This window comes from Exophiala bonariae (genome assembly GCF_035927105.1).
Source record: "Exophiala bonariae strain CCFEE 5792 chromosome Unknown scaffold_7, whole genome shotgun sequence".
Classification (NCBI taxonomy): Eukaryota; Fungi; Ascomycota; class Eurotiomycetes; order Chaetothyriales; family Herpotrichiellaceae; genus Exophiala; species Exophiala bonariae.
In genome coordinates, this window is record NW_027042482.1 from 172,622 (window position 1) to 199,302 (window position 26,681).

General features: G+C 53.5%; 6 protein-coding genes across 6 annotated transcripts; 2 read left to right on the forward strand and 4 right to left on the reverse strand.

Annotated features, from left to right (window-relative positions):
• Positions 1-1,019: 1,019 nt before the first annotated feature.
• On the forward strand, positions 1,020-6,089 carry LTR84_012090 (uncharacterized protein; the record flags this gene model as incomplete). The annotated part of the gene is made up of 1 exon (XM_064855615.1): positions 1,020-6,089. One exon carries the CDS (start codon positions 1,020-1,022, stop codon positions 6,087-6,089), a length of 5,070 nt encoding a protein of 1,689 aa, XP_064708275.1.
• Positions 6,090-6,364: 275 nt separating this feature from the next.
• LTR84_012091 (uncharacterized protein) lies at positions 6,365-7,585 on the reverse strand (the record flags this gene model as incomplete). The annotated part of the gene is made up of 1 exon (XM_064855616.1): positions 6,365-7,585. The coding sequence occupies one exon, from the start codon at positions 7,583-7,585 to the stop codon at positions 6,365-6,367; it is 1,221 nt and encodes a 406-aa protein (XP_064708276.1).
• A 1,574-nt stretch (positions 7,586-9,159) lies between these two features.
• Positions 9,160-9,615, reverse strand: LTR84_012092 (uncharacterized protein; the record flags this gene model as incomplete). Its single annotated transcript, XM_064855617.1, has 1 exon — positions 9,160-9,615. The coding sequence occupies one exon, from the start codon at positions 9,613-9,615 to the stop codon at positions 9,160-9,162; it is 456 nt and encodes a 151-aa protein (XP_064708277.1).
• A 581-nt stretch (positions 9,616-10,196) lies between these two features.
• Positions 10,197-11,591, reverse strand: LTR84_012093 (uncharacterized protein; the record flags this gene model as incomplete). The annotated part of the gene is made up of 1 exon (XM_064855618.1): positions 10,197-11,591. The coding sequence occupies one exon, from the start codon at positions 11,589-11,591 to the stop codon at positions 10,197-10,199; it is 1,395 nt and encodes a 464-aa protein (XP_064708278.1).
• A 1,097-nt stretch (positions 11,592-12,688) lies between these two features.
• LTR84_012094 (uncharacterized protein) lies at positions 12,689-15,334 on the forward strand (the record flags this gene model as incomplete). Its single annotated transcript, XM_064855619.1, has 1 exon — positions 12,689-15,334. The coding sequence occupies one exon, from the start codon at positions 12,689-12,691 to the stop codon at positions 15,332-15,334; it is 2,646 nt and encodes an 881-aa protein (XP_064708279.1).
• A 6,101-nt stretch (positions 15,335-21,435) lies between these two features.
• Positions 21,436-22,482, reverse strand: LTR84_012095 (uncharacterized protein; the record flags this gene model as incomplete). Its single annotated transcript, XM_064855620.1, has 1 exon — positions 21,436-22,482. The coding sequence occupies one exon, from the start codon at positions 22,480-22,482 to the stop codon at positions 21,436-21,438; it is 1,047 nt and encodes a 348-aa protein (XP_064708280.1).
• Positions 22,483-26,681: the final 4,199 nt, after the last annotated feature.

The window sequence follows — 26,681 nt, forward strand, 5'->3', positions numbered from 1 at the left end:
AAAGACACTGATCGAACGAGGTACGCTTCAAGTGGAGCCGCACGGCACAGGTGGTTGAATTTGCTCGACAAAAAACGCTCATGTTTCTGAGTCCAAACTGTTGAACACATTGGCGACAGGTGTGGAGAACAATTGTGTGACCTCGCAATAAGCAGACTCAGAAGGACTAGTTTCTTAGAATATTTCCAAAAACCAAAAATACAATATACGGACGTCCTTTGCATGAAGCATGTGTGTGAAGTTGTGAACAACGATCGCCTGGTGTACAATACAAATTAGTGTCTGGACTGGGAAGACTTACACTTTCACTTGACCCGCAGCTGCCCGTCATTTGTGAATCTCTGTGCAAGGGAAATCTTGTAAGTCTTTTCACTTTCTTGCTTGATGTCCAACCTCCCCTCACATTCACCAACAGGATCAAAAAATTGCCAAAAAATTTTGCGGTTGAAGAGAGTGGGACTCGAACCCTGGAGATTGTTAATTCTGAATCAATTAGACTGTAAGGGTTGTACGAACCACGCCCGTTTCCGGACCAGGATATTGTGTCAAGGTTGAGACCTTAACCTGGCGCCATAACCAACTCGGCCATCTCTCCTCCTCTCACTTTCAGTGTACGATAAGTGAGTGATTTACGACTACATTTTTGAGATATAAATATATGACTAGTCGTGGTCGATGGTACGCTTGGCTTGTTTCGGTCATCGACCGTCTTGGCAGTCTAGCCCTATTAGTTTGACAGTGAGAACAGGCTTCTGTATCAGTCAAGGGACACTTTGTTACATACCAAGGGTGGATGAACTCAGACCAACAATCTTCTTCCCTGGAACGCTTACAAGGGCGAGCGAATACCCTGGCTACACGATATCAAGATTCGGCGGTCTTCCCCTGCGCTCTCGACCGAGCCGAAGTGTCATGAACAGAGTCCTTGCCAGTTCAATGTATTTGTTTAAATCACGAGACTCTGACCTTGGAGCAGGTCTTGATTTGGTCTCGAAATTCCCCATTAGAATTGAGCTATGATGGCTACTGATTCCAAGGCGGTCCGCCGCTACCATGCGGGCGTTGAACGCGCACTCGGGCTATTCGATGCGTCGAATGAATGGGCGGACTACATCGCTTTCCTGAGTCGACTGGCAAAGTCCCTCCAAGCTTCGCCACCTGACACCGATGTGCCATTCAAACCGACCTTGGCCAAGTATCTGGCACTTTGTTTGAAGCCGTCCCTCCCGGCTGGGGTCCATCAGAAATGCCTGGAGGTCTACGACCTAATATTCTCCTTACAGGGGAAAGACGGACTGTCCCGTGACCTCGGCCTCTGGTTGCCGGGTATATCTCAAACACTCACATTCGCCTCTCTGACCACGCGGCCATTGTTCCTATCCTTGTATGATGAGCATATTCTGAAGCTTTCCAGCCGGACGATTAGACCGGCACTACGAGCGATAATATTATCCCTACTCCCCGGTATCGAGGAAGAGAACAGCGAGGACTTTGATCAGACTCTGAGAACATTCAACAGACTGCGTGAGATTTTCAAAGTGGACGAGGTGGAGGAATTCTTCTGGCAAAGTCTCTTTCTAGCTTCCATCACGAGTGTCAACAAACGACCCGGGGCACTGGTTTACTTGTCACGATACCTCCCCAAGTTGGGACCCAAAGGAAGTGCAACAAGCCAGCCAAGTAACATTGAATCCGATGACTCAATGCAGCCAGCTATCAACTCAGTCACAACCCCGGAACCAGGTCTGCTGGTCAGGTGCTTTGCGACGGGACTACAGGACGATCAGCAATTGGTTCAGCGAGGGTTTCTGGATCTGTTGGTATCACATCTTCCTCTTGACTCTCCTATTCTTCGAAGTCGTGTCACATCGGACGACTTGGATATTCTTGTTTCCGCGGCAATGTCTGTGGTGTTGAGACGAGACATGAGCTTGAACCGACGCCTGTGGACCTGGTTCATGGGCAGAGAAGACAAGAGAGAAGGCTCGACCGAGCAAGCCCCCGACACAACGATCGCCCTATCCCCCACCACAGCCACTCGAACAGTACCGTCGATATCGTCCAAGCACGATTTTTTCGTCGCCCAGGGTCTCGAACCTGTGACACGCAGCCTCCAGAAAATGCTCAGCAAGCAATCCGCTTCCCCCGCGGAAAGAGCGCGCCCATTTCGAATCATGCTGTCGCTGATGGATCGTTGGGTGATCGGAAGACAGCCGGTTGACTCCTTGTTCATCGCTGCGATGCGCGATCTCCAACAATACCAGACTACCGCACCCTCCCAGACCTCGTTCGACGAGGTTTTTCGAAGTGCCAACGTTTTTTTCGACGCCATTGAGCCCAAGGTCATTGCGGCTCAACTTTTCCTACTCCTTCGCCAGCGACAACTTGACTTGATTGAATTTATTCTGTCGAATTTTAGCCTTCAAGAAGATGACATGACGGCCATCCATCTCCCATTCCTGTGCCTGGCCATCTCGGAGATATTGCTTGAAGACTGTGCGCTACCCCAGACCGGAAAGATTGACCTCTCGTACGACAGCCAACTGGTGAGACTGTTAGATGGACTCCTCACGTTACTGCCTCCCAAGACGACCGACCCGACCGCGCTCACTCCCGGCTCGACTTTACCGGATGAGGTTCTCTCCAAAATCGAACGTTTTTACAGTCAAACCTCACGAACAACGACAAATCAGACCCCTTTCCTCGACACAGATGCCACGACCCAACTTTTACTCCGAAACATCATCAACTGTGTACTGGAATGCCTTGGAGGCCCTGCTGGTCCCGTTCTCCTTTCTCCCCTGACGGGTGCGGTCCTGAAATTGGTTTCAAAGTCTGGTGGCCAAAATGCACTACGTGAGTTGCAATTGGGGAGCCGACTTGGGAAGTTGCTGAGTATGGGAACGGGAGAACTTGGACAGGCATACGAAGTGGCGCGAACAATTTCAAAGATCCTGGATACTCTTCACAACTTCGATGCTACCCTTTCAACTTTGACAGAGCACGACATATTCTATTTGACTCCTGCGCTGATCACTCAATTATGGGGCGTCTTGCTCCCCAGTACCCCACAATTCCACGTCGAAGCCGTAGAGCTCATATGGAATCTCCGTTCCATATCGAAAGAACTGCTTATCGTAGACAGCAAACTAATGGAGTTGATCTGTCTAGACGCAGAGAATGATACCGCACTCGAAGATCATATGGCGCGTTTTTCGACCTTGTGGTTACACACCCGCTTTCCGGAAGTGACCATCGACTTTTTCTCTGCCAAAAAACGGACCAACGATGATGAAGTCCCCTGGGCGATGCTGAGGCAACCGGTGCTCAGTATTTTAGACGGAGTTCAGGTCAACCAGGACGAAGACCCGCGTCGTATTTGGCTAAGTACATTGCCGTCATTGCGTCCGGTCTTCAAGATAGTCCATTCGGTGTCCGTTCAAGACGACTCACACCCGCAGCTGTTCTTACTCAGTCTCCATAGGATATCCAAACTGGTCACTATTGCACGACAGTCGAGCTTACAGAGAAGTGACTTCTTCGGACCCGAAGGCTTTGGAGATACGCTTTTGGAATACTGCACGGATATCTTGTCAACAATCAAGGTACAAACCGCTCCTGCAAGATCCGCGTTGTCAATCTTGCGACTGATGATTGACGATATCGATATTCGAGGAAAGCAGTCCCTGATCGACCTTCTCATTCACCACCTGTCAAACCCTGGCGAGGACGTCGAATTCCAAGAAGGCATTTTAGAAACCCTGCAGGGTATTTTCGCAAAACCAAGTTCTGAACCACCACCTAATGAGTTGATCGTGGTCCTCATGGCTGGGATATCTTCACCAAAAGTCGACTCAATGATTGACAAGTGGATCACTTTGCTTTGCAACACTTTACCACTGTGTTCAACACAAAACCTGTTCACAAATATGCTGAAATTGACTTCTTGCTTCTGCGGAAGTATTAAGCGAAATTTCGAGCATATTCAACGCTTGTATGGAAGAGCGGTGTCGTCAACCACTGTCAATGGTGATTCTGCCACGGTTGCGGCAAAAAACCCGGAGAAATCCATCAACAACCTATTAGCTGGGTTGGAGTACATCCTCGCCAGAGCACATACCCACTTGAGCGACCATAATCTGGCTTCGGAGAGTTCGATGCCAATCACGACCGAAACGACACAATCTCGATCCGTGGCCAACAACAGACTTACCGTCATTCTCTGTATGCAAGACACGATCAAGCTATGTGGAGAAATATGGGCATGGCGGATTGTCAAAAGATCCACCAATACTGTGTCCGATACAAAGTCTTTCAATTACATGTCGTCACGGCTGCGAACGAGGACGAGAAAAATTCTCGAGCACTTGGCAGACGCTGAACCTCAAGAGTGTCTTGAGACATTGATGGGCATGTGGGTGGATGGGGCGAAGCGAGGATCCGAGCAGGTGGTCAGTCTGAATCTCATGCAAAGCCTCGACGGGGCACGACCCAAGTTCATGATGCCTGCGACCTTCAATGCAATCTACAATCGAACCAACCCAGCGGCTCTAGATCGATCACAAAAATCGAGTTTGTCTGTTGATGTGAGTGCACCAGAACTCATGGCATTCCTCATCGCCTACACTAGTGCTCTGGAAGATGATTTATTGGAAGAAATTTGGGCTGACTGCACGGCTTTCCTTCGTGAAGTGCTCGCCAACCCCATGCCACACCGACAGGTCTTGCTCCGGCTGCTGGAGTTCGTCGCTGTCTTGTGCAAAAAGATGGAGAATACCAATTTCGGCGAAGTGGTCAAGATGCGACGAGAGTTGGCTGACTTGTGTGCGAGACTGTTCACTGCCATCTTCACCATCAGACCAGTCGGACTCGGGCTCGACTCCCTGCCGGGGCGAAGCTCGGAAGAAAGCAAAATGTCCACGGAATCATTCAGCATTCAACGAAGGAACACACTTGCTGTCGGGAACGCCATCCATATATTGTGTGACTCACTCCCGGTGATTGGGAATGTCCTCGGGGACTCAGACCGACTTTACACGGCCTTTTCAGGCATTGCACTTCATATCACCGGACCGGCATTGCGTGCAAAACAGTTTCCACACACTGTCAATGTGGATATGTTGCGCTTGATGCGGTTGATGTCCAAGTCACAGCCGAACAATAAAGTCTGGAAGAAGGATGTTCTCGAAGCCTTCAATGATCCGAAATTCTTCCAAACACCATTCCAATTGGCGGAGGAAGGATGGCTCCCGCTTCTCCGACAGGTCTTCCTCTCGGAAAAGGGTTTGATGACTGAGCTACTCGCCCGGCTGACACCACCAACGACGGCGGGGCTGATGTTCGGCGTTGGGGCGACAGCAGCGCGAACCGAAGCCGACCGTCGGACGCAACTAACCCTCAAAAGAATCGCAATCCTCCTCCTCGTGGGCGACATCGACACCTTCGCGGGGGACCTCACCTTGATCATGCGCAAGCTCGAAGAGCTCTTGACGGCCACGGTCTCCTCCTCGCCATCGTCCAGTACGCGCGGCGACATATACACCCTCCTGCGAACGATCGTGATGTCCTTCTCCCAGGTCCAACTCGTCGGGACATGGCCGATCGTCGACATCGAGCTTCGAGACCTGTTCACTAGCATGCGAGAGAACAGCGGCAAAGCAGAGGATGGGCAAGATTCTACATCGACATCCACACCTGCTTCGCAACTCCAGGGCGCCAAACTTCTCGATCTCCTCCTGCTCCTGAAGCCCGAAGAGTTCCAGCTTCACGAATGGCTCTTTGTCACCGACACCGTGGACGCAGTGTATCCACCACCAGACTTTGTATCCACCGCGGTGGCGGATGTGATGGCGTTTTCAACGAACGGCGCAACATCCGCGGACGTTGAACTGCCGAGCGCGTCGGAGAATGAAGCACGGAAGCCCTGGCTCTGCGGCGATCTGAGCCGGTCGGTGGACGATGTGCAATCACTGCTACGCCCGTTCTTCCGCCATTTGAGTATCCACGCATTCGAGGATACCTACAGTCTCCAGGAAGTCGACTTTGAAGCGTGCAGGGGGGACGTGCTGGCGGATGTCTTTGTTGATTGATTAGATGAGCATTGATCAATGGTCTTCTGGGACAACGATATGACAGCGGTTTCTGCAATTTTCCCTTTGATTTCGGCGTTGATTTGTCGCAAGTGATAGATCATAAAAGAGACGTTTAGATTTCGATGCAAGAATGATTCTCTGTCTTTGTTCTGGCTACTTTTCTCTATTTGATGTGACACGATAACCCCGATCCCTCTGTCCAGATAACCTACCTCGATGGTTTACTGATGGTACACCACTGAACTTTCGACCCTTTTCCACTACATCCCCTCTCAATCAGCATCCAACCTCGCCACCGGCGGCGTATCATCGACCTGGATGCCGCCTCTCTTCCGCTCATTGACATCGGGAAACGGCAGTCTCCAGCCGCCCTCGTTCAATGGGGTGCTCAACCACAGGCGCATGAGATGACGGCGCGGCTTGCCGGAATCCGGGCTGTGGTCGCGGTACGCGGTGCGGGCGTGCAGGATGTGCGAATTCGTGACGAACTGGATATCGCCGACCTCGAGGATCATGTGCAGCTTGACGCGCGAGCACACGTTCTCGAGCGTCTCGAGCGCGTGCACCTGCTCCGCGGACAAGGCGGGGATGATGCCCGCGTCGGAAAACCGGGTCAGGCTGCGCACGTAGTACGGGTCCCACTTGCAGTACAGGCGCTGCGGCTTGCCGGCCTCGGGCGTCTCGAGGTAGAAGACGCTCGTGCGGATGTAGGGCTCCTCGCCCTGGCTGACCTCGCCCTTGCGGTCGAAGTACCAGACGGGCGAGGTGAGCAGTTCCGCCACGGCCGGGTATTCCTCCTGCAGGATGTTCCAGACCTTGTGGACGCAGGCGACGTCGGACTCGCCACCCTCCTCGGCGCGCGCGAGGCACAGCAGGCCCACGACGTCGGCGTCGTCGGCGTGGAAGAACTGCCGCGCGTTCGTGCGGTAGATGCGCACCTTGTCGATGGCCGTGCTGTCCTCGCCCAGGTCCTTGACGTGGCCCAGGATGTGGCCGCGCCCGTTCTGTGACACCGGGTATCCGATGTACGTGCCGAGCCCGAAGTACGCGACCCCGGACTTGTGGGTGCCCCATTCGTCGACCGGGAATCCCTTGTACAGGATGAAGCCTTTGCCGTTGAGCAGCTCGTTGCGCATCGCCTTCAGGCTGGGCGCGAGGTTGGGGAGGGGGAAGTTGCCCGGGTTGATCCCCGTCAAGGGATGTCCTTCGCGGATGAAGGTGTCGGCCGCCTGGGAGAGTTCCGCCACCTCCTCGGCGGAGAAGACGTGCGTCCACTGTTCCGGGTGGTTGGCATATTCGTCGGCTTCCCAGACGGTCGGCCCGGTGATGGTCTTAGGGAACGCGCTGTACGGGTAGAGTTGGTCGTAGAGCGGTGGGTGTTGACCCGAGGTCTTGAAGCCGTCCGGGAAGACTGAGAGGTCCACGGGCTTCTCACTCTTGGGCTTGGATGAGTTGGGCACCGGGGTGGTCGAGTCCACTGCCGTGGGTGCCATATTGGATGGTGGTGGTTCTAGTCGCGAAGGAGTTATTGTCCCCGACTCGAGCAAGCTGATGAGTACTGGGCGGTGGAGCTGGACACGAGCGAGAAGAGTATCGATTTTCGACGTCAGTGACTTAGGTAAACAAGAGATGTCAATAAATATCAGAGGTCGAAATCACCACAACGTTCAAAAAATTGATTCTTACTCTATTGACCTCACGATTGCCCCTCGGTAAACAGGGGACTCGTCATGAACCAGGTCTTGAAGGGTCTGGTCAGCCAAGGGACATCTCCGAAGCCCGCTTCATAGGCGTGAGTAAGGTCTGTGTGCGTGAGCGTCGCTCTGCATTGAGGGGATCGATGTTGATCGAAATGGAGTGGGGCCATTGCGTGATTCAGGTGCAAAGCTGGGCTGGAAATGCCCACTGGGGCGACAGGGTTGACGAGATGTGCGGCATCATTCCGGGCACGAAGTCTAAAACTATAAATTTATTTGTGCTCGACAGGGGCGGTGGCATTTGACTTGGGCAAACAAAGTGACGATACTGATGAATTCTAGTTATTCGAGTAACCACGGGGGCTTCAAATGTTGGCTCAGAGATATCACCCGAGGCCATGACTTGAGAGGAACCGCGTGATGACAGGGATTGGCACCACCCAGGCTCGCCAGCATCAATAGATGTCCCGAGTGTTGGGAAGACACCTCGCGTCCTGTACACCTCGGGAAGATTCAACATCCTGCTTTCAATGTCAGTCGCTTCCGAGCCTGCTAATCCGTTGGCTCTGTGGTTCCCCATGAAATTGACAATCCAAGTTCGTGCCAGCGTTCGACCCAGCCATGACCGTGAAAAGACAACGTCTCCTTGCAGTCCCTCAATCACATGACAGCACAACAATTGACACTCGCCGCCGGTCTCCCAGCCATGCCAGCGGGGTAGGTTGCATACTGCAACGGCACGGGCGCCCCGTTCCCCCGACCATAAGGCAAGACGTTTCCCCTCCCATCCGTCATGGTATAGCCGTTGCCCAACCCGCCCATCTGACTCGGCTTGTCCAACACCATCCTAGTCAAATTTCCATCGTAGTCGCCGTCCAGATCGCAGCTGGGGCACGAATTCGCCGCCGCCGCGATGTACCGAGCGGCAAACGGACCCGTTCGTGTCGGTTTGTACTTGTGGAAGTGGGCGGAGCTGAAACCCGTGCCGGGCTGGCAGGGCTTGACGATCGTCATCCACTTGTGCGCGCAAGTGTGGGACTGGAAGCCTTCGGTTTGGCACATCTTGGATGGAAGGGTGATGTGAGGTCGGGGTTGGGGCTTTGAGGAAGCTAGGATTCGTGTCACCGAGGAGTCGTCCCTGGTTGCGTGAGGTTTGCCGGTATCGGCGGAATCTCCTTGAGAACCGATACAATTGTATGCCCGATGATTCGGCAAGGGTCTCAATGGTGAGCTTGGTCGAAGCTGTTTGTGCAGAAATGGAGGTGACCGTGTAGCGTGAATCCAGAGCACGGTCGGATGAGTCTGCAGTGACTGCTCACCAACACCACCTGCCGTTTTCTTTCACCTGTCCACAAACCCCTCTCAAGCTCCTATGAATCCTTCTTGCCACTGCCCGCCGCCTCATCAATAGCCTGTAGGATCCTCCCCTCTTCCTCTTCGTCCACACTGTCCCTCCCCCTCTTCTGTATCGTCTGCATGAGCTCATACATCTGACCGACCTGGTGGTCGCTGAGTTTAGCCACCAGCGCGGTATCGATCTTGCCGTCCTTCCAGTCGTCGCCCTCCAGCATCTGCCCGTACTCTTGCCATCTGGTCAGGAAGCCCACGAGGTGCAGTGGGTTTTCGACGTCCCGGTGACGCCGGAATTCGGCTTTGACGTACATGTCTCCCATGATGCGCTCCTCGGGACCCAGCTTCTTGCGATGGATCCGTAGGAGGCGCCGGTACAGGGGGATCGGTGGGAGGAGGGCCAGCGCGGGAGCTCGTCGTCCCGGCCGGAATGGTTGAGAGACGGGCTCGGCGAGGAGGCGGGATGTGATGCGCATGTTGAGTGATTGGTGGGAGGGGGTGGGTTTTGAGATCTCAGAGAGACAGAGCAAGCATCGAGAGCTGTGTCTCCCGAGCACGAGGTCGGTGAAATTATCTGGACCTTTGCATCATCGATGTGAAAATGCCGACGATCACCCGGTGCGGCCGACCGTCCCTGATCATCCGCACCCTATTCGCATACGAGCAACATTATAAAATCATGGATGGGTATGAATTGCATTGAGTCAATTACAATAATACCTAAGTCTGCCCTCTAAGAGCATTCATACACTTGAAACAGTGCTCTCTCTATCGATGCATCTCTGGTCACTTTTGTTACTTGATGGCCACCGCGGAATCCCCCCCATATCGCCAGACAGACTTGGAAAAAAGAAAAAGGGAAAAAAGTATCGATCCCCAGGTCGGATGGATGTTTGTGTAGAAAAAGATTGAGTATGAAGCTCAAGGGGTATCTGTGATCGTCCGTGTCTCGTAAAATGCAAGCGCTAATACTGTACAATGCGGTGTAGAAAGGCCATAAAACTCGTCGTACATTCATGGTGGAATCAAGAGGACATTGTGACTTGTTCCGTGATCATCACTCGCTGCAGTCCATGTCGTCGAAAGAATCATAAGGGCCAAACTCTTCGCGAAGTTCATCCGGGTCGGAAAAGTTGTCGTCATCGAGAGGATGGTATTCGTCGAGGTCCGAGTCGGACGGGACCCCGTCGGTAACGTACATGTCGAGGGCGTTGGTAAGTGAGAACTCGACGTAGTTTTCCGCGTACGAATCGCTGTCGATCAGGTGCATGGGATGCATGCGCTCCGGATCTTCCAAGATACCGTGGGCCACGAACAGCTTGAGGTGAAGAGCCTTACGCATCAACTCTGTGGCGGTAGTCCACAGTCCGTCCTCGAGGGTGAAGAAACCGATGGTGAGCTTGCTCAGGGCGGGCTGGCGTCTCAAGGCATCGATCAAATATCCCTCAGAAGTGGTCATGCAGTCCAGATCCAAAAAGTGCAGTTCAGGCCAGACGGAATCTCCCAACACGTGCTTCAGATCGGTACACGGTCCGTAGTAGCCAAAGTCATCGAAGTTGACGGTGAGTTTCTGCAGTCCCCCGGCCGCCTGGAGTGCCTCACGGAGATGACCTTTGGCGAATTTTCCGTAGCGAGATCCGGCGGTCATGGTATGGGACAGGCCGCGGTCGTCTCTCTCCAATCGGAAATTGAGATCGATCACTTTGAGGTGGACAAAAACGGAGGAGAGTTGAGGGGGAGGGATGAAGCCGGTGAAGAATTTGGGACTCAAGACGTGCACCTCCAACTCGCGGACGCTGGCCAGAGGCTGAGAATCATGAAAGAGGATGGCTTTGAGCTGTTCCGCCGTCTGGCGGGTGTCGGGCTCCAGAGGGAGGGAACATTCGACGGCGAACATGTCCATGAAGCGCTCTGACAGCACATGTCTGCATCTGCCGACGGTGGTGAGGGCGATTTTTTTGAGTTTGGGGAAGCGCTTGATGCTGTCGGATATCAAAGAGGTGTAAGAGTCGGACTTGAGGATGGCCTGTTGAGTGTCGTAGAAATCACGGTAGCGGAGAAACTTGTTGTTGATCTCAGTCTGATATTTGTGGAGGTTGCGATCAAAGAGTCTCATCTCACGCTCAGTGGCTCCGTAAGGCGGACTGCTGGGGCGGTCGGCCGTAAGATTGTCGCTATCAAAGTGAAGGGTGAAGGCGTGGACGCAACCGACGTTGGCCAAGAGGTTGCCCTCGAAGACGACCGTCTCGACGGATTTGCACAGCACATTATGCGCCGCAATGGCCTTGAGACGTTGGAGGGAATCGTGACCGACGTGGAAACGTACTCTCTTGACCAGGATTTCGGCTCCGACCTGGGCAAGACGTCGGGTGACACAGCGCAGACTAGCCAAGTCTTTGAAGTCTAGGTATCCACAGATCTTGAGGACGACCTCATCCGGGAAATCATCCATGTTTGGCGCGGAACGGTTCGAGGATGTTGTAGATTGGAGGAGAGGAGGGGAGGAGGAGGACGACGACGACGACGGAATTGATAGGATGAAGGAGCAGTGCCGCTGTGGCAGTGGCTTCCGTAGTGTTGGAGGAAGGTGCAGACGGAAGCTGCAAAGAGTGGGTGCAAAAGGGGAAGGTGCACGGGAGAATTGAATGGGCCGATGGCTTTTCAGCCTCAAGCTTGATGATGGGAGAAGCAGTCTCAAGCCATGAAATGAAAGAGGTGCTTGAGAAGCAGAAGTCTCCGATGGAGAAAATTGTAGAGAATGAGGTCGGTACCAAGAGAGAAAGTCACCCAGAGTTCAGAATATCCGTGGTACGGAGACTGCCCACCTCAGGCTCAATCCAGCAAACACTAGCAGGAGAATAATGACTCGGGTTCAGCCGTAACGTCGGAAATCGGGTAAGATGCTTGCCAGTCAAGACGCGTGAGGGGAGGAGGGGCTTCAATCCGGGCGCGTAAAGTGGTTCGAGGCACGTTGTTTGGAGAGTCACGTTTAACCTGGCCAGGGCGCTAAGCAGCGCCTAGCGCGAGTCGTTGGGGGCAACTGAGTCCGTCTGCAAGTTGTGCGCGGCACCCGCCGTCCACCCACCGCACCACCACTTCAACACCTCCACTGACACCTGAATCTGCACTTCACCTGTACTCATCGACGTGCGCTTGCAAGACCGCCTCACTGCCACCATCTCGAATTCCCACCCCTTCCTTCGAATCAAGTGCCACCACGACGAGCTGCACGTCCGCATAGTCACCGACAGTGACACCGCTCGTTCGGTCAGCCTCACCACTCGAGATCCTCTCGCTGAGTCCTCTCCCGTCTGCTGCCTCACCTCCAACCACTTCCTTTCGATCTGACGCTTCGCCGCCGCGACTGACCCGACTGGCACACTCCCATAACCTCCACAAGCACACTCCTCGTCATTGTTGGTGACGTCCATGGTCAGCTAGCACCGGCCGTCCTTGGCTCAGGGCTCACGCTCTGAGCCCTGAGCGAGCAAACCTCTCGACATTCCTCCAGCCGATTTTCGCCCACTCGTCTACCTCAATTCATCCAACATGGACTCTATTCAGAACAGTGACGATCAGCCTCCAAAGCTAAAGGCCAGAGGCACACACACTCTACTGGCAAAACACCTGAATGGCAAGCAGCAAGAGTGGGATGCCATAGCCTCGCAGAAAAGTCCATTAAGTCTCCTCGATCTCCCTGTCGACATATTGCAGGCACTCCTTCGAGAATTGACCCATACTAATGATCTGACCTCGCTTGCTCTCACCCACCCCGCCCTGCACGCCCTGGTCATACCCCACATCTATTCCAGATTCGACATTGTCTGGCCCGACGCAAATGCCACCTTTGAAAACCGCATGGGTGTAGATGCCCTCACGTATGGCTTGGCCACTCTGGTCATGGCCCAGGACGTCTTTGGAGAAGCTCCTTACCAACAACTCGCCCACCACACCTGTGAGAATTGTGGTCAACTCAGTCAGCCCGCCGACCAGCCCTCCAGCAAGCCTCACACCATCCGTCGTGGGAATTACTTTGCTCAGTATACCCGAAAGTTCAGCCTGGGCAACGGTCCGGCAGACTGGGTTCAAGAGTATCTCATCACCAAGGAAGGCGGGAAGATGCTTGGGACACTCGTCGCCCTGGCCGTGGGGAGAATGCGGAATCTAGAAGCCTTCATCTGGGACATGCCGACGGGCGTGCTCCGAGATGTCTGGCTGGCTCTGGCTTCACTGGGAAACCGGAACGATGGTCAAGAATGTCGCCTGGAACGGGTGTGGGTTCGATGGCACGACAACCAAGATCAAGGGCCCTTGGCTTCTCCTCCACCCCCGGGCGCTGGGCTTGGTCCACAGGCCTCGAATCTGCCTTCCATTCTGGCCAACCACGCCACCTCTCTCTTTCAGATTCCGCCCTACCCGAGGGTCGAGTTTCCCACGTTTTCCATACTGCCGCCGCTCAAGAGCCTCAGTGTCCTCGACATCGATGAACTCCCTTATGCAGAAGAAATGAGTGTCCTGATCGAAAGATCGCTCGACCGGTTACAAGAATTGCGGATCGGGATGGCGTCGCATGCCCAGTTTGACATCTGGGCTCGACCTGCCGAAGATCGGGCTCCGGTCTTACCTCCTCTGATGCCCAGCATGGGTGACCAATCTCCTCGACCGGGAGGTCTCTTGGGCATCCTCGTTCACCGGTTCTGTGACGCTTTTTCTCATCAAAAAGTGGACCAGCCCACGTCGGTCGATTCTAGAAACTCCTCGGTCGCTGAGCTCGCCGAGGCAGCTCCAGTGCAGGAGGCAAAAGAGAACGACGCGGAGACCCCCATCGGTTACCCAGAGGTCAATCAGCTCGGAGTCCTCCTGTCCGCGCACAGCATTCAGGATGACGATGCGTCCAATCTCCCGGTCACCGCGACCAAGCGAACCGCCTACAATCAGCTCTCAGCACCCACTCCGAGTCAAACACCCACCATGGCTGGCCCGTTCCAAGACTCCTCCAAAGATGACGGCGGCAGTATACGAAAGCTCCAATTGGAAACTCTCGAGATCGAACGTGTCTATTTGTCCATTGCCGTCATGTCCAAGGCACTCGACTGGTCAAGGTTAAAGACCCTCACTTTGTTGGGCTGCCGGAACCACGAGCAATTGTGGAAGGCTCTGCGTAAACGCTACACCCCCACCAGTCGTCGAAGGGTGTCCTTGACTCCCTTTCGACCGCCGGCCGGTGGCAGTTCTGGTGTGCTCACACGGTCCCAAACCGGCACCCCCGTCTCAAGTTCGAGGTCAGATTTTGATTATCCCTTGAAACTGAAAAGACTGCACACGGATGCCGTGTCTCCTTCTCTCATTGCGTTTGTCAAGGACACGCTGGCACCTGACAGCCTCGAGTGGCTCTTTCTCCAAGAAAACACGTCCTACAAATCGCCCGTCTCGATCGACATGATCTACCGTGGAGCCATCCGGCGGCATCGTTCCAGTTTGACCAAGCTACTCATCGACAGCACCCTCCGAAGCGAAGATCCCGAAACTCCGGACAGCAATTGGCGCCGATGGGTGTTTAGTCGAGAACTGATTACGTGCATCACGAGTGGGAAGATGAAGTTGAGAGAACTGAGCATGTCGATTGACTACAAAGACTGGCACTATTTTCTCCGAAGACTGCCGAATGCCACCACCTTGAGGTCCCTGCACATCGCCCACATCGCCGAGCACGTCAATGGAAGTGTACATTCCCGCGAAGCCGCGCTGCAGGTACTGGATATTGTTGCTCTGAGGCCCGAGCTCGAGCTGTGCTACCTGGGTATTCAGCATCAATGTTTCGAGATTCTGGAGTATGCCAACGCCCGCAACGGTTCCAGTGGAGGACAGTCTCGACCTGGAGGCGGCGGGCATTCCGGCGACGATGTGGAGACCGACCACGAGACGGCGGGACCTGCCCACACTCATCACGTGCATCACCATCATCCGCATGCCCATGTGAATGCACAGCATGACTCCCACGACGACGATGACGGAGGGGACACGAACGACTCGAGTGACTTTGAAGGGGTGTCCGATTCGGAAGACACCATGAGCGACGAAGAAGATGCCGAAGGAACCCGCGCCAATAACATCAAGCCGACATGGAGGCTGAGGGAGATTCTTTTCTACGATGACAAAATCTCGGTATTCAAGGCCAGGCACGGCAGGCTGTAAGAACAAAGGTCAATGGGGATCAGGTTCAAGGGCGATCACTTGGGCACACGGACGAGACTTCGCCAACAAGAGGGCAGGAGACGTCGGGACGGGTCTATTGGAATGTTTGTCGGTCGTGGCTGAATTCGGCGCGGCATATGGGTCCAGACAGGTCAGGGAAAGACGGCGGTGCATCGTGTGCAAACAGTGTCCTCTCACCGACATTTATGATATGTATTTAGGTAGCAACCCGTGCCATCGGTAATTCAGCAGTCACAGTCACGCTCAATGAGAAAGAGTTGATGGTCCTCCAATGTCCAGCTCGCGAGTGACACAAAAGTGGAAAAGTGTGTGTGTATTTATTCACCTACGTACTCTACTCACAGCCGAACCCCAAATCTCGTTCTCTCTCTCTCTCTCTCCCTACAGTCCCCGAGGTCGGTCAGAGCGATACCATCTCAGTAACTAGCTGCAATCAGGATCGATCGATACCAACCCTCAGCTAACTAACTAGAATGCCGGATCACGCGGACGCCAAAGACATTTCGTTCCACACACGGAGTTTATTCGACCAGAAGGCTTGTGGCCACTGACTGACCGGGTGGGTGTGTGACACGAATAGATGCCTGTGGATGTGGAGGACCTTTACGATAGTTTTCTTTGAGATGACGAAGTGAGTGTACGGATGCTCCATACCTATGCTGAGCAGCTATTCTAGCATGGAGATCGACTATTCTAACTACATTAGGTACACGTCCGTCGTACCGAGGCACCGTCCGTTGAGTGTCAAACGAGATGGGGGCGAAAGAAAGGCAGCTAACTATCTACTGACCTTGGATATCTACTCCTTACCTCGGTACCTAACGCACGAAGATATGGCACAGCCATGCGGCCATAGGACCCGAATGGCTATCATACTGGGGCCGAGTCGATGTCTGAGCTAAATAACTAGTCATTGAGCTGCGAATCTTCAATGGGCTACTTCGCACGCTTCTTAAATTTCGGTTGCTGTGGGCCTTCCCGTTCTAATGGGGATGGCACTTGACGTGGATTCATCGTTCTACGCGGGATGGGCATCGGGCCATCACACGTGCTTGTCCCGAGCGACCCGATCCAAGGCAAGGGTAGTGACGGCCATGTCAAGAGATGTGACTCGATACACAACTCATCTTCGTCTAGTCAAAACTCGCTGTTCAGATGCGGAGGACCCCGCAGCAAAGTTGATATCCAGCCTGCTTGCTGGGGCGGCTTGACCGAATACCTTGATCCCTTGTCCATGTGTTTGGCCTGGAGGACGACGACACAAGATTCGGCCTGCCCGGAGCGTACAAAGTCGGTAACAAAAAGAGTAAGATGTTCCGCTGACCTGGACAGTCAGTGCGAAAGTCTACGTGGATCATATCAAAAGTGAATGACTCGTCAGTAGGTGAGGAATGCCAAAGACTCAACGTCTATGCAGGCGATGCCGCTAAACCTTAGTGTGGATGCCCGCCAATATCCTCGCTGTGTGCCGAGTATCAGAAGTTGTTTCACATGTTCCTCTCAAATAAGCTGATCTGATCCTTCGTCGAACTGTCATTTCACGCTAGGAGCTTCCCAACGTTGACCGAGAGCCACTCATCGGGCACGGCCACGAGAACCACCAGGTAGAACAGGTTTCGGAAAGGAACCCAATTCTTGTCCGTGACGAGGAAATCGTGGAGTCCTGTGCTTCCCTCCTGGTGGGCCTTGTGTGTATTCGGCCCCGGTCACGCAGATTGTCCTCCTGATGCACGTGTTGAAGTGTATGTATTTCCACAATGACAGCTTCGTCGTGGATGATTGGGTCCGGATGGAAGTCGCCACCATGGAATGGAGGCAACAACGACATCCGACAAGGAGACACTAATACAAGAGGTTGGTATGTTAAAGTTGCTTTGTCGATATGACCTCCAAGTCGAACACGACAAACGGACGTGGACGACATCCGAGTTCTGACGCGTTATCAGTGCGTGGTTCACCTCCATATCGATGACCAGAAGTGAGCCGACATGGCCCCACGGTAGGCCCACTGTCTTGATATAGAGTACTTGACGCATGAATCAGGTAGACCCGAATATATACCTCAGTGGCCTTTCCTATCTGGGTAATTGACAACAATTAACCAATGAGCCCCCGTCGCTTTTCGCTTCAGAACTACACGCCCCCTCAAATCAAGGGGTATATGCAGAGACGGGGATGGTCTGGCGAGTATCGACGCGGACCTCTGAGAACGCCGTATTGTTCTCGTCCTTGATCGAAACATTTTTCTTGCCCCGTTGAAATGACGGCTCCCACTAGACCAACACCATGCATGACCAGACATGCATAGGGCTGGTGATCTTTATCCCATGCAGATACTGGTGGTTTTCCTAGCGCAAAGTGGGCGCGACATATCGGAAGTCGCTGTCTCAAGTGCAGTGCGCTCTTGTTCTTTTGATCCTTCACACCCTCAATTCCCCTGCTGCGGCAAACTTGCCAGTCAGCAGCCAAAGAAGAAGTGCTATCGACCACTCAGAGGCGTAACCCCTGAGCTATATCATACTGGGTCGCCCCCAACATGCGTTATCGGTTCAGGGAGAATGAGTTTGACCAACAGGTCGAATGTACAGCCCCAAAAAGGCCAGGTCGGTTTAGTTTGATCAGTACATCAAAGTGGGTACAACGTTGGTGCAAACACCCAGTACAAGTTCGAAACGCCAACACAAGGACTGGGAGAACCTGTACTTTGACTCCACAGGGCCAGCATAGCTTGCAGTACAAGGCGAGTGGAGTGCGTGCCAATGGTTCCAGAGCCAAACTAACGAAAATAACCCCTACATCTTGGTACGAGTACCAAATCCAAACTCCATGAACGGCCGTAGAAGTTCGATAAGGCTTGTTCGCTCATTCTACCAAAGCATGGCCAGGCACGCCTCATGTGCGAACAGGGGACGAAAATGGATGTGGTCCATGCTCCAAAGACATCCAGCCACGCCTGCACTTTGAATCCACCAAGTCTCGGGGGTAAGAGCATTGATGGGAGTGGCGCCTGTTGTGATAGGTCTGAACGTCCTGAGTGGGCAATTTGGCTGGAATAGTGTTGGAGCGAAGGATCTAGATGTGCAGGGAAAAGCGAATCCTTCTGGGCCAGGCCAGTCCACCATGTCGAAACGGCTTTCCCATCCACTGACTAAAATTTCTGTCATCAGGTGGGTGAATCATCCTGATCCTTTTGGGTGAAGAGTCGTACCTCGTATCAACTCTCGAGCGCGGTGATTTTGATACAAGGCGAAGTGGTGTCGGATCGATTACGGCCCCAGTTCAACTCGCGCTCAGAAGGATTCTGTTATCCTACACTAGCCACAGGGTGGCGCAGCAACGTGTGGAGGAGTGCAATCACACCCAGGGCGACAGCCACAGACCCCAAAATCGAGATGACCAACTTGGTCAGAGGGAGACTGAAGGATTCTGCTTGGGTCCCGGAAATATGAGAGTTGCCTCCAACTGTTCACCGGGCACATGTCCACTGCGAGACCGCGGCGGGGTATTCTTTTATTGGGCTTACCCACTCGTCGCTTTCATAACCTTGTGGCTACGTGTGAACGTTGTACCTCTGAGTTGTTTACAGAAGTGATGGAGGATATGACTCAGTTACATGTGGAAACTTCCGGTCGTCGGCGGACAGGTGCGACCTTGACTCGATGCCATGTCGGGGTTCGAATGGAGGCTGAGGCCGCAAGAGGAGATCTTACAAAGGCCAGATCGGGTTAATGACGGGCTGTGAGCAATGTGAGCCCAGTGATCGAGTCAAGGCGCGCAGCATCCCAACGAAACCGACAGTTCATTGCAACGGTGATGGTGGCACAAAGCACTTGAGCGGGGCTCCGCGAACATGACGACTGTTGTCGTAGAACAGAACAAGAATGAGGATGGGAGATGAGGTCGACGGTGTGATATCGCTGACATCCCCACATCGAGGTGAATCTGGAAAAGAAGGGGTCTCGGTTGATTGGGTGGGTTTGTACGCCACTTCCAGATCTATATGTGTGGCTCAGGACCCGATTTGTGGGCGAGGTGGAGGCAACATCTCCTGATGTACGTCGGTCTATGAGGGTAACGAAGACGAGATGAATGGAGACGTTGTGAAGCGGCTACCCGAATTGATTTTCGGAACGCTGACATGATACCAAAGATCACAATGGTGGGCCATTGGCAGCCGGAGGGGGGTCCCGCTAGGGATGGATTGGAACAGAGCGCGGCAAGAAGCGGAGGAAGTGGATAGATAATGTCAGCCCTCACCAAGAAGGGTGCTGACGACTTTGACGAAAGCGGAATATGGTGTATACTGAAGGATGGGTTTGACCGGCAGATTGCAACGCACAAGTACTAAGAATTCTTGTTGCGTAAGGTCGACACTCGTGCTTGAAATCATCGCCGCGTTGAGTCTTGACCTGCAAACCAACTCTGGTTGGTGTCACATCAAGCGAGAAGGACAAAGAAACTGGGGCCAAACCAGCAGAGTTGGTTACTCGCACCTATCCGGGGCCGGTGCCAGTGGGAGTACGGATACTTCGTACTTGGTAGGCACGCGCCTGGTGACTCAGGACATCCACCGAGAAACCGAATCCCATCGATTAGGTAGCCCTACCGGCATGCACCTGGTCGGAGGCCATGTCATACAGAGTGAAAGAGGAAATGTTGGAACTTTCTCGTCCAAGTGCTGCAGTAGCTGGTCGCAGAGGATCCCGTGAGGTGACCTAATAATAATAATAATTATTGTAGAAGAGTAGTACTTGGCAAGAAGGCATCTACATTTCGCACCGCCAGTGTGGCAGCGGTTCGCGGTTCGCGGTTCAACCCTTAACACCCCTACTTCGTACTCTAGCCACGCCCACCCGATTCTGGCCTCCCTGGGCTGCAAAAGTCACTATCTCCCTACCTACTCGTAGGGACCTCGGCACTCGGTACGAGGAAACCTCCGTGGACTTTAGACAAGAGGCTTTAGGGGCCGCCTCGTAACTACGGGGTATCTCATTTTAAACCATACTACCTATCCGTACCTAGGTACCTCGCAATCATCCGCAACGTACACGCGACTCGCGAGTTCGTACAGAACCAGACTTTGGTCTTTTAATGACGAGACATAATTTTCACTTGATACCTAAATTTCGGCACTGTCACCTCCGGCATCTCCTAGGTCCTGGGCGTCGCTAACTTAACTGGTCGGTGTTCGTATCCCAAGGTTCAAGTCTGGCCCAAACCTCTGGTATCGTCAGGCTTTTTAGTCGTAATCGCGTCTTTAGCCCGTTGCCAGCAAGGCGTCCAATCAACCCTCTGGATTTCCGTCTGGCCGTCGGGAAACCCGCCACTCAAGGGCGGCGGTGAGATGTCCCAAGATTCGAGTGATCTGCGCGTCCTCAATCCTTCCAACACGCTAACGAGTGGACCTTCTTGATCTAATCAACCCTTTGCGGAGGCCAGGGCTGGTCTTGGTCGTGGTCCCATGTTTCGAGCCTGTTCGTGCCTGAACCTGGAAGCTGACAAAACATCAAACCCTCTGGCCCAATCATGCGTCTAGCTCTTTCGAACCACGTTCGGTACGGCATTGTGGAGTGATTGAGTTTGCTCAACTTGAAATGTCTATTATACTCGGTGGAAATCATGACAAGAATAACCGTCCAGTCAAATGTTTATGCCACAATCCCGTCAGCGTCCCGTTTCGTGCGCCCCATGCGCGGTGTCCTGACCTTCCAGAATCTGGAGAATCCTCTCACACCTGACCCGCATGTGTCCTGGAGTTGTATACGACGTAACATCGCCATGGCCTTCAAGTCTGATGAGTAAACAGCCATCGCCCCCCTTGATGCAGTAGCATGAAATCCCAGCTTTTTCCAAAAAGTCTCCATGAATGCATCCCATCCACAATCTCGCTGCAAGGTCGGCCATTTCCAGAAATGAAAACAGAAAAATAAATGGCCGTGGTTCTAGGTTGCACAAAAGGCGGCGTCGTAGTCCCCCAGTCGTCATGATCTGGCAGCTCGAAAGATGCATCCGCCAGGCTGTGCAGGCGTTGGCCCACTTTGGTAGTCGTGACTTCGTTATGATTGCCGCTGGGGGACTGGCTAGTCTTCTTCCTCTTCGGCTGCCCGATTCGAGGCCTCAGCATGTGCCCGGCCTTTACACTTGCCGCCGGACATGTGACCGTTCCTCGCCGTCGTTCTCGTAAACTCGGTGCCACAGTGTGGACAAGTAGCCTTCATCGCGCTGCCGCTCTTCTCCCTTTGGTGTCGGAGGAGATTGCTGAAAGTGGAAAACTGTCGGCCGTTGCAACCGTGGTCCCAGCATTGAGGCTTCGGTCTCGACGGCATGATCTCGATCTCGGCCGGGGACGACTCGAGTGTCAATGGCACAGGCGGAAAATGGTGCATCGCCATCCCTATTGACGGCAATGCCTGTTGGTTGGGCGACGCCTGTCCTGAAACGTAGAGCGAACTAGGCGAGTCGGGCGCCGATAGACTCATGGCCGATCCATGGGGAGACGTCCTCCCCACGCCGTAGTAGGCTTGCATGTCCTGTTGATTGTGGCCCATTGGGTAGTCTCCTGGGTGTTGTCCTGTGTGCGGTGGCACCGAGCCAGGAAAGTAACCACTTTGAAGAGGGTATCCCGCCATGGAGGGCGATATCCCGTACTGGTGCATATTGTACATGTGTGGCATAGACGCTTCTGGATGGGACGTCACCGCTGCCATGGAGGGAAGAGCCTGCGACGGTTGAAGTTGACTGGGATCCCCCGCGTACGCCAACAACATGTCGCCCCTGCTGTGGCTGCGATTCCGTGACACACTTGGCCGACTATGTCTAATTGGCGTTCGATCCCGAGACGGCACCATGCCAAGTACCGCCTGGGGAGAGTGGGATGAGCGACGTCGATATGCCATCTCTGAAGTGACGGTCTGTGGGGAAACCATGAGTAACTGTTGGTGTAGAGGATCCTGATGGTATGAAGCGTGGACGGTAGACATGTCTTCGAGGTCTGATGGAAAGTCAGTGGTGGAAAGGAAGCTGGTAGAATCCCACCTACTGGGGAAAGCCGTCAACATATCATCTCCATAAGACATCTGAGGTGGTGGGAATTGCGAGGATGGTGATGGTAATACTTGGGCGGCCATGCTGGTTCCCCGTTAGTGTGTCAGCCCTGTAGGAGGATTGTGACTAGCCACTTACCCTTGGCGCTGCAGTGTAAAAGGAGCTACTCCTGTGGATGCTTCTATGGGCGTCGAATGCCGGTGAGCCGCAGTCCAAGGATCCTGGGGGTTGGAATATGGCTGAGTATCGGCCAAATTATTGCTGTTCACCTGCTGGGAGCGCAAAACATTGGTGGGAGGAATCGTCGATCGAGACGGTTCACCTCCACGCTGGTATGCCACAGGGCGACCACCGCTTGGAGCGTTGGTGCTCGAGACCCTGGCACGACTATAGCTCTGTCCACGCACCCGATTGGCTGAGCGGTCTGGGAGAGATGCAGAGGTTGATAAGGTCGCTGGGGGTGAGTGAGCGTTGGTTCGGTTCGCAATGTTGACGGAGGGAGAGTCGAGCCTGCAGGAGCAAGCTCGGGACGACTGTGTGGTGCTTTTAGAGTATCAGAAATCCTGGACGCGTGATTTCTTAAGCAGTGTTAAGAGCGGAAGATTGACGGCTCGGGTTGGCGAGTGGGGGGGAGGGAGGTATTCCTGCTCCGCGTCTCGAAATAGTCTTGCAATGTACTGCGGTGGGTTGAAACTGGCGTTGTGGCGAGAGGCAAATGGGTCAGATGATGTGACTTGGCGATTGGTGCATGCGTAGGTGATATGTGACATTAAGGCACGGCACTTGGACTGCAGGCGACTGTGGCTGACTTTATGAGGTTGGACGTTGATGACACGAAAACCCGGAATACTTCGATGGTTAAACGCTTCTCAAGAACACCACGACGCTTAGCGCAGCCCTACATCAACCCTCTGACACGATACAAGTCAATAATGAAGAACTGCTTGATCCTACTTGGGGCCGTTGACAGATCGCGCGGGCGAAAAGATAGCTGTGGCTCAGGAGGCGGGTTCTGGAGAGGGTCGACGCCACGGTTGAGCCACTCGAGCAATAGGGATCACGGACAAAGAGGTGTCGGACCAGGGACACTGGCGAGGAGAGTAGAGAAGGGGCCAAGCGGTTGAATTGCATGGGAAGGAATGTGTTCAGGGTATAGTAGTAGTATGAGAGAGAGCAGTCCATCCAGATACCCACCACGGTCAAGTCGGGGCGGTACCTGACCCGATCATAAGTCGGGAAAAGACCCCGGCCTGATCAGAGTTAGTTCGAGATCGAGGACGTGGGAAGGAAAGCAAAACTTCCAGAGTACAAGCATGGCTTTGGGTGTGGATAACTTGAAAAGGTCCAGTCTCCAGATCGCACCAGCAGTCAGTGTAGGGCAGGGGAACGACTAGCAGCATTACCGTTGAAGTATGCCCAAGTCCCAAGCTCACAGAGAGCGGAGCAACCACAGCCACTGGAGTCTGTAAGCTCTGCTTACTGGCACTGCATCGAAGTCGCTATAGTGGAGTGGGGCCAGAAGGTGGTGGGAACGGATTTCCACTTGTCCTTGTGTTGGATATATGTTTGTAATGACAGTCCATGGCAGGAGAGGAGTGGTACCGTCGGTCATGACGAATACGCGAAATACCAGTGCCCAGGGTGGAATTGGGGGCTACCTAGGTAGATTGGGCAACCGATTCCACATAGTAAATCAGAAGCCATGTGGCAGCTCTCATACCTAGTCCAGACAGATACCCAATACGGAGTACATCTGCTGCAGCAGCAACGATCCAGGTTTTGATGGTGTTGACAGAAACTGGCCGAGTCCGGCACGTATGATCAACCAGGCCAAAACACCCTTGGAACCAACGTTCCTGGCAAAGTGCCGCTAGGAAGGGCAGGTAGTCTAAAGGGAAGATGACATGGGCTCGCAGCATATCGACGACTTTTCGATGCGGTGATTTCGTTCTTGCATTCAGCTCAAAGGCTTGGACGCGCTGGCTTCCATGATAATTCGTTCGGGGATTAGTTAGGTTGCGGACGTGGCTGCTCGTGCCAGAAGAGTAGTAGCATGAGTCAACAAGTGGCAGCGGTCTAGGATGGATTTCCTTGCTGCTCGTTCCATCACGGCCCAGCAAAAAGCTTGAGCGAGGGTCAAACGAGCTATCCCAGTCTCACGGGATGCCGGCGAAAACGTGCGAGAGCGGATGAGGTCGTAAAGATGAGGGTCGATGGTTATTGGTGATCAAAAGAGGGAGTAGCATCATTGGCATTGGCAGTCGAGCGAAACAGGGCGAGGAGGATTTGGCCCCCAGATGTGCGCGCCCAGCAATCAAACTGGGGACCACGACCGGCAAGAAATCGCCGGTGGTCGTTTTCGAATTATCGAGTACTCGTATCCGTTTGCCAAAGACCAACAAAGAGTCAAAGACCCCGCTTAACCATGAGAAAAACTCAAGACTCCTGTACCAAGTGCCTCATGTCAAGGTTTCAAGGTTGCTCGTTCGTGGCCTGTACGAGTCTGTTTTTCGTCGAGTGACGACGTTCTCGAGTGGCCGGTGCGGCCGTCTCCTTCGTAGGTCATTAGTCGGAATTTGGCAAGTCGTAGCATGCTGCATTGCGCTAGACCTCCGTTGGTGCTGGTTCTAACTCCACCGAGAATGGGAACCTGCATCTTGGATCCTTCATGCTCGTAAACGGCAGAGTGTTTGAGCCTCTAAACGTTTTGGTCCTTTTTATGTCACCCAGAGCCCAATCAGAGTGGACAGAGACTTAGTATCTCCTTCCGTACAAAAGCTTTTCAACCCTGGTCCCGCTCACGTGTTCTGTCTACGGTGGTACCTAGTATACGATCGAACCTACGACAGGTGTCTCCAATGTCTGCGTTGCCATGTACAATGTGCCATGTTCATTTCCACAATCTCTCTGGGGGAACGGACTTTTCTCCAGCTTTGGCGCGGTATGTCCTGCTGAATCATTGCGGACAAATGATGCATGATGCACCGGTGTCGTGATTCGTGAATCCTTTGTGAGCTTAATGCTCCTACACGACACTACGACAGCCACCGACATCAGCGTCAAAAGGCCCAAAACGCATGCTGAGCCACTTGTTGTGACCTTGCGCCACAAATAGTGGCTGTCGGCCCCGATATGCCGTTGGCACTAGAACAGCCCTGTAAGGCCACCGACTACGAGTAACTCGTTTTGATGACTGCCACACTTGGCACCAAGAAAGGCAAGTCCACCTTCCGCCGTTGGCCGCTTCCTTCACTGGCCCCCAGACCTGTGGCTTCAACCCCGAGATGAACCATGGTGAGGCTCCGTGCCACTTGGACAGGCGAGATGACCATCCCGACCTTGAGTCTAGCGTGGCTCGAACTTGAAGAGAGGAATTTGCGGCTGAGAATCAAACGACACTACCTGGCACTAGCCACAGCAAGCTCACCAGCCACTGCACGGCCCCGCCATCTCGACAATGGAGTTTGCACTGGGCCGGAAATTCCGGACTTCCACCGCGTCTCAGCTGCCAGGAGATTCGGTGCTACTAAAGAACTTCTTTACAAAACACAAGAGATTGCAGTTGGGGCTGACGAGCAGTTACACTTTACAACATTGTCCAAGTAACCCGCCTCCTGCGATGTGGTGCAGGTTTTGATACTGTAAACTCGAAAGCGAGAAATGCCACTCTAGGGAGGTGCCCGCCCCGTACGAGGCTGCTTTCCCAGCCGGATAACCGAACTGCCCCCAAGGATGGGTGGATGTACACAATGTACTCTATTCTAGACGGAGGTTGCATGATTGAAACTACCCGAGTACTCTGGACGATCTCCACCAGGATTGGGCATACACAAGCACATGATGGTGGAATCAGGCCATCCAACACTTTCCATCTCGCTCCTCAACACGGCCCAAGATCGCAGAAGTCATCCATGCACTCCTCCCAAGTCTTGCCCCGAATTCATGAGGATGCATCAAGCTCTTGGAGACCCATGTCTAGCAATGCAATTCCGTCTTCAGCTCACGTCAAGTTTGAGCATTTGGTTTCCTTGCATGATGATTCTGGTCAGCTAAGGCAGATTTTGGCGAAACAAAGTTTCGAGTCTGCATTGGTCGAGTCAAAAGTCAAAAAGTTGAAACATCTCTTCGACGACATCATCGTGGTAGATTGGGCGAAACTTTGCGAGTTTTGCAAACCTTCCCGAAGAGTCGCGCTAGATTGATATATTTCAATTAAAGCCACACTGGTCATATGGTAAGGCCATCGTCACCCGTCCCGATGCCCATCATGTCGGGATACCAT